The following is a 10,312-nucleotide window of genomic DNA, read 5'->3' on the forward strand; positions in this document are numbered from 1 at the left end:
GCTAGGCTAATTTATACAATGTAAAATGCCATAGGCTTGTGCTAAAAACATTAGCATGTAGCATGGGAAAATGTGTGGGGGCAATCAAACACAATACTTGTGTTTATGTTTTTATTAGCTTAGAATGAGCCCTTCATACCTACATAGGGAGCAGGACCTCAGCCCACCATGTTTCTACAGTAGCCCAGGACAGACAAACCAAACGTAATCCCCATACTGCCATACTTTATAATATGCTGCAAAAAGATTTAGTATGTTCCAATACACAGTATGTCAATGTTAGTATGCCAAAAATACCAGGATGTTCTACTACATTCAGTCTGATTTTGCAGTTTGCAAGCCAGCATGCTTTTCTGGCTGTTCCTCTGCGCAGTGGACGATTCACCACATTGACCTGAGCTACAAACAGATGACAGAAGTCACGATAACCGACGACAGTGCATTTAAGTAACTGATGAGCAGTCAAATAGTAATGATAGGAATATTTTGTTTACAACAAAAGGGTGTAAGTTTTTAATGAAAGTGACAGAGAAATGTATAACCTCTGTAATTTTACTATTGTGAATATAATGTTAGAGTCTACAATGTATGCAGTTATCACTTATTGCAAAATACGAACAGCAGAGCTGTCTGGGTTGATCACCATCTCTGGCGAGCTTATGGTGCGTTCATTTTGTACTCTGAGGTCGGAAATTCCCAGTTCCCAGTCGGAAGTTCAAATTCGAACGCACCCTGAGATGAGATTTCCAACTCGGAAACTTGGAGCAACTGCATCAACCCTGACTTACAAATTCAAGATGGCTGCCAGTCACATACTGGTGACTAAACACTCTGCTGAAGTACTGTTTATAGCAATTTTATCTTATCTGTTTTACATTAGGTCAGCCTCATCTGCGACATTCATCAGTTGAAGTGCATGATGGTTTTGAAGCTATCTATACTCCAAAAGTACAAGGGCAACAAAGGCTTTCTTGCGGGCGTCCATGTTTTTTTCCCCCCGACTTGTCCACCATTGTCAACTAGAACGCAAAAACTGTTGTCAACTTGGAGGTGACATCATTCCCACTTCCGACCAAGTACAAAACGAATGCACCATTAGTCAACAGCTTTCTTTCTTTGTCTCCATGGTAACTGATATTTCAGTAAGAAGGTCAAAGTTTAGGTCCTAATGTTATGAGAAAGTCGTACATCCCGTTTGTGTGCGTACTGCATGCAACAGTACGTACTCAAGGGCAGCAGCAGTACCTACTAAAAATATAAAGTAGGTGATTCGGAACACACCCACTGACTCCAAAAAGGGCTGTTTGCATTTTTACATTGAAGTGAAGGCCACTGTAGGCCCTCGTAAACGTGGAAACAGAGGTGAGGGAAGGGTTACTCAGTTGGTTGCAATCTGCACCCTCGCCGCTTGATGCCACTCAATCTTCCACACTGACCTTTGAGTGCTTAACATTTTATAATATAAAACCTGGCCTAAAACAATCCGCCATATGAATAATAAACATAATATAGTGACCATTCCCAAAGCCAGCAGGTGATTATAGCTCGTATTTTTTATTCAGTACATGTAAATTGACAAAAGTCCTAGACAGCATTTACTTTCCAATTTGATCACATGGCATCCATGAGTTACAGATACAATAATGGACCCTTCGTCAAGTTAACTGCAAATAATATCAGTAGCTTTTCAGAAATCTGTTAAATATATGGCATCTCATGTCCGTACATAAAACTGACACAGAGACATGACAACTAACTTGTCACTTAACTTTCAGAAAGGACTAGAAGGTATTTGTACTGGAAAGAGGAATGGCTGAGGTTGGAGTAAGATGTGAAGGACAATACTGTGTATAACTAACAAATGTCCTCTCATATGGTCTCAGGGTCTGGCATGTGTGTGTTCTGGGGGTTAGTTGCACGCTGAGGGTCATCAGGCCTGCCCCCCCCAAAGATGGGTTTACAGACAGGCCGTCACTGGTCCAGACACACACACAAACACCATGAGGTCCATGTGAGAGGTCAGGGGTCACACAAACACACAGGAGACAGTAGTATTGCAGCTATGGAGGCAGGTATGAGGGCAGGTCCTTCTCCACCGCCTGCAACAGAAATAAGAAAGATTATTATGACAGTGATGACGAATGGCACCAGATATTCAGTTTAGTAGTAAACACTTCATAAAGTGTATATATAAAAAGTAGGGCTGTCATCGTTAATCGTGATGTGATTAAAGTCCCAACATAACTTGACAACTTTTTTTCTTATTTTAAAATCACGTGCTGCTATTTTCGCTGCCGCCTGACTTCAGAGGCTAAAGAAGGCTGAGTTTTAAAGGTAGAGTGGCGATACAGGTATCATATGAAACTAGAAGACTGAAGGAATCCAGTGGTACCATGTTATACTAGCTTCTTAGGAAGGGGGCTAAATGATGCTCCAAAGTTAGGCTAAATTGGCAAGTGAAAAACAGCATGGCCATTTTCAGAGGTCTCACCCTCTCAAATATCCAAGTGAAAATGGGTTCTGTGGGCACCCACGAGTCTCCCCTTCACAGACATATCCACTTTGTTAGTCCAGTACAGTTTTGGGCACAAACTATTGTTTATTTTCATTTTAATGTTTATCCTTACATTAAAAAAAGGTCACCAACTCAGATCTCTACCAGTTTAGGATGGACAGAACGGGGAAAGTTAACCCTCACGCACAGGATTGCTGGTGATCTTAGCAAATATTACGGTCTTTGAAAGGGCTGCACTAATTTTTTTAAGCCAACACGAAGGCATCATGTAAAACTAGACAACATAAGTCATCCATTGGTACCAACCACGTCATGCTAGCTTGTTGGGAAGGGCAGTAAATATCGCTCAAATTTAGGCTAAATTTTGGTGAGGGAAAAACTGGCATGGCCATTTTCAAAGGGATCTACAGGTATCCACAAGTCTCCCCTCTATAGACACACCATCTTTATGCCAATCAAATGCAGTTTGGGGCAAAAACCATGCAGTTTGTTTCCATGCAGAATGAACGTTATTTTTGCCTATTCTCAAATGGGTGTATTTGAATATTTCTGCATACCGAAGTCCCTAAACAGTGTTGGAATTGTGTAGCTCTGGTGTGACCGGAAAGCCAAGACTCTTGTGTATTCGATGAGCCCCATTTTATTGATGTGTGGACATGTTAGCCACCATAGTGGTCATTTTATTGTAGTGAGAATTTCTTTGAAAACAAATTGCCAAAAAAAATGCAATTTTTACAGAAATCTAATCTAAGTCCTAATGTGGTATTTGAGGAATTTGACAATTTTTATCTGTTCCCAAGTGATCATAAATGGTTAAATTTTGCATGAAAAATGTGAAACAAATGGTATATACCACAAAAACTGTTGCAACAAGTTATGAAACATAATTGAGCATGGGAATGACCATCATTATAAATGTTCTCAGACACTCTGAACTTGTAAAGTTTATTTTGCCAAAACACAACGTTCATTATTGCAGATTTATGACTAGAAAAACTTGACAGTGCTGAGCTGCAGCATTTCAAAGTAATCTTTTCGTAGTAATCGTTTCCAGCTTTCAGATGATGTACACCACTTCTGTGTGGCATATACTGCTGACCTGCCCTCTCCCCCCAAAAGACCCCCCAGTAATAACTGATGAGTTGCGATTAACTATTAAAATTCAGCAATTAATCGCAATTGAAAAAAAATTCAGTTTGAGAGCCGCAATTAAAGCCAAATAATCTGAAAAACTGATCACCAGTTTTCCCCAACCTTTTTACTCTGTGCTGTTGTCTTTTTTCACTCTCTAAATCTAAAAGTATGACAAACACAATGCACAAAAAAGCCTCAATAAACACAGCGAGCATCACTCACAGAGGGATCCTCATTTGGCCCGTATCTCTTCGCCACATGTCCGTCTTTATCTATCAGAAACTATTAGGGAACAAGACATCAGAATGTTAGCATGTGTATTTTTCATGCATTTAAGGAAGAAAATTCAGACATTTCACTGAAAATGCTTCTTAAAGGAGATAGTGTGAGCTAATTTAGCACTTACCTTTGTGAAGTTCCATTTGATGTTACTGTGGAGAGAAAGAAAAATACTGATTACAATGCAACCTGCGAGCAAGACCACCAGGACTGCTCTATTTATTCACATGAGCATCGTCTCAGTTCAAGTTGGTTACAATGGATTACAATAGTGAACAGTTTCCGTTTATTTTTTTTTAGCATTTCTGATTTATTTGATAGTGATAAGAAAGTTAGGATTAACAAGCAGCAAAGGGCTGCGGTCAGACTAGGGCCTAGGCTACCTTACAGGCTATCATAATTGAAACAACTGGAGACTGAGAATTAAGTGATATACAAGTCCGACAATATTTTAACAAATCGGCATCATATCGGACAGGATGGGTTTCTCCGACTTGGCTGCTGGAAACTGTCCGACTTGACTGCAGCTTTCTGTCACCACCCCCTGCACAATTCATCTTGAAAGACCCTATTTACAGAGGCAAAGTGTCATGCACGTTTATGTCATCACAAAAGTAATCAAAGTTCTGTAAAGTGTGTGCCTTACACACCCTGGTCGCCCCGTCTGACTACAGATTACTTTTCCTGGCAACATCGTGTAGGTTTTTAATTCTGTGTGTTGTGTTGGAAATATGAAACACAGCAGATTCATTTTTCTTCCATCACTCTCAACCTCTCTTGCTTGTTGCTTCTGGCAAGAGGCTGATTTGTTATCATGCGACAGCAGCTTTTACGGTACGCACTCTCCCCAGTGAGCTACCAGGCACCCCGACAGTTATGTAATTTACAGAATAACTGCTCAGTCTGATGCAGGACGATACTTCGCTATCCATGTGCATGCTCAGTATGTGACAACATATTTTTTTAACCAAAATATGGTGCTTCAGACTCAGCTCTCAAGCAGCTGCACCATAAACACATTTTAAGTTTTCATAAAGTAAATGTTTGATACTAAAGACATCACAAATACTGATTGTTCACAGCTACAGTAGGTCACAGAGGGTACTTTATTTACAACAAAAATTGTATGGTTTTTCGAGCATGCAAGTTCTAATATTATGAAAACGCTCTTTTTACCACAACCTCAGAGTCAGTCATTTTAATAAAATAATCTTTAAAGCTGTGAAAACTGAAACATTTTACAACCCCACCCAAAAAGAATGAGAAACAAGGAAGAAAGTGGTGTGATGAGGTAACAGAAACTCAACAGGGTGTGTATGACAGTGTACCTACTCCAGGGTAAATGTGACATAATTATCACTTCATGCTTACTGAATTCTAGAAGAAGATGACTAAGGAAATTATAAAAGTACTTCTACACCTTGGAGCGTTGGTGGCTTAGTGGTACAGCAGGCGCCCCATGTACAAGGTGCAGTTTCACAGCAGCCCTCAGATTTTATATTTTAATCACCAAATTAATGGCAGAGATATGAGGAACCCCCAGCTTTACAAAAGTCCTCACACACTGATGAAATTGCTGAGTAAAATATAACAGGAATTATGGCCATTACTATGAATTTCTCCTCCAAGTTTTCTCCTTTAACTATGTTGCTTTTCTTGCACAGAGACGTGAATACAAACACACCGCCCACACTCTTGAAAAACAGAAATACATGAAACTTCTCACACATAACTGTACAACAGAGCATGTCACCTAAGAAATGAGACCGAACAAATAATACTCATTACTAAAGTGCTGTCAACAAAACTCATTCATGATATAGTGCGCAGGGTCTAAGCAGATATTCTAACGGTCTCAGCGTTAAAAGGCTGCGTACACAATGGGCCTCATTTCACAAACAGTACGTACGGAACAATCTGTGCTGACACAGTGCGCACAAACGTTTTAGTAAAAATCCAGGATTCATAAATATTTTCTTAGCTGAATCTTTTGTACTTCGTGAACAAATTCAGAACTGCCTAAAACCATGCACAAGCACAAATAATGACGGCCCGGCTGTCTTAGAAAGTGTAAACTCACACATTTTAACCTTTAACGTAACATTTTAAAACTGCATTCATTAAGAAAAACCTAACAGACAATGTTTAAAAATTAATTTACTAATGCATGCTCTTATTTCAGCCTTGGCCCTTTAACCTCATTAATTGTTATAATTAATATATACCACGATTAATAATATGTACCAACCGTCTTACAGAGGAGTATATGAGAATGTCTACATTAAAATGTAACTGTTTTGGTTCTCAGTGTTGTCGTCTATTGAATCCGCCTGTCAGCTAACGATAGCTGCTCCCACCAATCTGTAGTGCCACGAAATTACATTATCATCATCATTATTATTATTATTACTAACAGGGTCTCTAAGGAGTCTGACTTTCCTCTGAGCAGAGGTTAAGATGGCATATCTAACTTTTCTAGAAAATACTGTAGTCCTTCAGGAGAGAGCACACCAGAGATCGACATGTTTAAACATGTCTGAAGAGATTTGAGCGGTTCCCATGGTCCAACACGGGTGAGTCAGCTTTGATATCACCATAAAAACACCCTTCTCCTGGCTTTTGCCATGATACAACTCTAGGCAAACATGTTTTCTTATGTAGAGACATTGGGGTATGGCAGTATGCCAACCGCAGATAACAAGGCACAACCTGTCAGTCCAGAAGGATTCTGATTCACTAAGGTACGAACTGTGGTAAGAACAAAATCAGCCGGTGTGCACGTCATGAATCTGCATGCGCACTTATTTTATGCACAAAGTATGGACATTTCTACACACTTATTAGGAACAAGGTCCAATGTCATGAGATTTTTCCAAAGGTAAACAAACAAACAAAAAAAAAAAAAATAGGACGATAACTCACTTTCCGAAGGTTCCCTTGCCTTTGGGCTGTGCCTTCATCCACTTCCACAGAGGATGAGCGTCGTCTCCATTCACATCAATCTTACTGAAGAGGTCAAACTCAACGTTGTAACCTTTGGCGAACTCTTTAATCTCTGCATCGGTCCCTGGCTCCTGCATTATACAACAAAATTAAAGTCAGAAAATTTTAAATATAAAGCTATAAATTGAAAAGTGTTGCCATCAGTTCGTCATCATACCTGTCCTCCAAACTGGTTGCATGGGAAGCCCAAGATGCGTAAACCTTTCTCAGCGTAGCGGGCGTACATATCCACTAGCTGAGTGTAGTTTACCTTGGTCTTTCCTCATTTAGAGGCTACATTTACAATGATGCACACGTAGCCTCTGGCAGGAAAAACAAAACAAACGAGAGATTAAACTGAGAAAACAATTGTGCAAACTACAAGTCTGAACACGACAACTTCAAGAAATATTCCACTCTATACTGTCACTTTCAAACTCTATGGAAGTCATTAATTCCTTTATGAGACCACAAGGATACATGATATTATGTTATGTATATATTTTACCGATATTTATCCAGAGACACCACCTCGCCATCAATGTCCTTGGCAGAGAACTCGTAGATGGATTTGGCACTCTGCCAGTCTCCCACCTGTGCGCACTGCGTGAAACATGGAAACTGTTTACAGGTGAGTGCATGGCATTGAGCAAGACAGCTGCAGGTAGGTTTATTGAGGCTAAAGTCCATAAAGGCAAACAAAAGGGCAAAACTAAGTGTCTGAAAGATAAACAAGATGATTCAGATAAACGGGAGGAAAGGAAACCAGTCAAGACAAGAAAAGGCATGTCAGTTAACCAGGGCTCTTATGGGAATACTTCACCCCCAAAGTAACCATTTGTGAATCAATTAATCGCCTTGTGTTACATTGAATTTGTGAAAACAGTTTCTCTTTAATGCCTCCACAGTGAGTAATGAATTCATAAACTGAGAATATTTGATGAGGTTAATCACAGGCAACCGTGTTAAACATCAGAAATATTTTAAACACCCGCTTCTAAGCTCTCACACAACTGAAGCCTGTACAACAAAACCAGGTCAACTTACCCAGGATATCTTTTTGTTATCTGGTTTGACTAACCCTAACATTGGTCGTCTGGATAACCAGTACTACAAAGCTGGTTATCAGCTAGTTCAGTCAACTCTGGCTTTTCCTGTCAAGCTGAAAGCTCATGAACGAAGCGGACATATTAATTACAACATCATCGGAACCATGGTAAATGAGGTGAACGGTACCAGAAGTGTCTGCGACTGTGAGACTACTGTCCAAAAAGTCACTGTCTAGGTAATGACTTATGAGGTCTATCTGACCGAAATGTTGCATTTATAATAATGGGAGCCAATGAACATTGCGTGGATTATTTTTATGATAAAATATTATCTTTTTTTCCCAGTCCTCAGGACACAGGTGTCGTTATTTTGAGCTGCAGTGGTGGAATCAGAGTGTAAACTAGCAACACACAATCACTGCAGACTAAAATAAACTTTGCATAAAATACTGTGTTTAGTTTTGTAAACCAGCTCTCCATTTGTCAGGTCTGTTTTAAACCAGTGGAAATAGAGCCCTGGAACAATGAAATGACCCCCTCTTACTACTGACCTCTAACAATATATAGGTAACTCTCTTTTCATACCCGAGAGAGAGAACCAGCTTCGTAGCACTGAAAACCCAGAGTTAACCCTGAAGTTACTTCTCCAATTCCAAATCCTGCTTTGTGGTACAGGCCTCTCGTGCAGTATAATCCAAGTCTCATTTATCCAGTTGTTCCGACTGGGAACTGGAAGTGAAACTTAACCTGTGCTTCTTCTTCAAAGTTAGACAGCATTGACAAAAAGTGATTTTACCTTGAACACAGGAGTTGCTGATCTACCACTGCCTCGATCTGTGGTATGTGTTTTAGTGTGATTTTGACAGGTTTAGTTCAAATTCACCAAACACCAAAATCAATAACACAATTAGACTAACAAATCAAGGTAGCGGTAGTGAGGTAAAATACCGTTTTTCTCAATGGAGTCTGGCTTTCACTCGAGCATTGTTTAAGTCTTACCTTGGGTTACGTTGACCCTTGGAAATTACTGCAGGAGTTGTGTGAGAGTTTTGAGAATACTGACTTCAATCCATCAAGATTTCTTCCCATTTTGGATTCTTCGTTCACCAGAGGCATGCAAGAAAACGACTTCTCAGGGGCTTTCTATGGGGTGGCTGTGGCTCAGAGGTAAAGCAAGTCATCCACTAATTGGAAGATCAGTGGTTCAATCCCCCGAGCAACATACTGAACCCAAAATTGCTCTTGATGGCTGTTTAGCAGGGGGCACCTTGTATGGTAGCCTCTGCCACCAGCGTGTGAATGGGTGACTAGAAAGGTGGTATACAAGTCCATTTACCATTTAACATAAACAAATTCAATCTAACACAGGGAGTAAAGCAGTCCACTGGGGGCTGAAGTATTCCTTTAATACATGGTGCACTTTGGCCCACTGTGTCACCCATGTCCCCACCCTTGTAGTTACATACACAACAGATTAAGGATGAAAACTCCACAGTGAGTGACCTGCATGCATGTGTATCTCACTCAAGAGCAGGACAGACAACACAGCAAGAACAAAAAACCTGAAAGATACGATGATGTTAAATCGCTGGTGAACTGTCGCAGTGCATAAAAACAAGGAAATAACGAGTTACACATGAAGAGCTTCTCCTGATTTGATGCCAATAACATCACATGGCTTGAAGACTGTTAGCACAGATTGTTAGCTAACGCTGCGACACAGCTAGCTAACAATTACCGTAACATTTATTAACAGGAACAAATTAAAGTCGGGTTTAATTTGCGTGACTCAGCAGCTGAGTCTATCTGGAGGGGTGAACATTAACGCGCCATTCAAACGCTGCCATAACGCCTCTGGTTTTGACACGAAGCTAGCGTTACTGGTTGCGTCATTCCGGTCCCCTTAGACCGTTACACCGCGGTTAAAAATAGACAAGCGAAATGTGACCGACATTTTGTTCACAGCACACACGAAGCAGCGGAAACATAAATGTTTTAACCACAGCACAAATACAGTGACAGATATGTTATCCTGCTTACCATACTTCTCAGTACTCCTCTGCTGCCGACCAAACCTAACAACAGTTTCGGTCTCCAGAGCCTCATGGCGGCTATATTGACGACAGCGGTCATATGACCTGTTAGGCCCCGCCCACTGAGGGACCGCACTGACTGCTGCACACCCACCGGGCCTGCCTCTCCTAGACTTTTCATTTTCCAATTTGCTAAACACTTTGAAACCTCAGCAAACTGGTTTAATGTCTCTCAAAAACATAGAAAGAAGGAAGCGAGCAAACTAATGAGAAATGACTTAAATATCAGCAAAATATTAGTAAAAAAGTCACAAAAATGT

The 10,312-nt window shown here is 40.4% G+C and overlaps 1 protein-coding gene across 2 annotated transcripts; it reads right to left on the reverse strand.

Annotated features, from left to right (window-relative positions):
• Positions 1–1,535: 1,535 nt before the first annotated feature.
• Positions 1,536–10,097, reverse strand: LOC125902182 (phospholipid hydroperoxide glutathione peroxidase-like). Of its 2 annotated transcripts, none has more exons than XM_049598345.1 (7): positions 10,000–10,097; positions 7,419–7,513; positions 7,089–7,233; positions 6,851–7,002; positions 4,056–4,080; positions 3,872–3,931; positions 1,536–2,099 (listed from the first exon to the last, which is right to left on the reverse strand). In XM_049598345.1, the coding sequence occupies exons 1-7, from the start codon at positions 10,090–10,092 to the stop codon at positions 2,061–2,063; spliced, it is 609 nt and encodes a 202-aa protein (XP_049454302.1). In that variant the 5' UTR covers positions 10,093–10,097; the 3' UTR covers positions 1,536–2,060. The 2 variants fall into 2 exon arrangements, with proteins under 2 accessions (XP_049454302.1, XP_049454303.1); XM_049598346.1 differs by having other exon boundaries at positions 7,419–7,531; positions 10,000–10,082.
• Between the last annotated feature and the right edge of the window lie 215 nt (positions 10,098–10,312).

The sequence above is a fragment of the Epinephelus fuscoguttatus genome, linkage group LG15 (assembly GCF_011397635.1).
Source record: "Epinephelus fuscoguttatus linkage group LG15, E.fuscoguttatus.final_Chr_v1".
NCBI lineage: Eukaryota > Metazoa > Chordata > Actinopteri > Perciformes > Serranidae > Epinephelus > Epinephelus fuscoguttatus.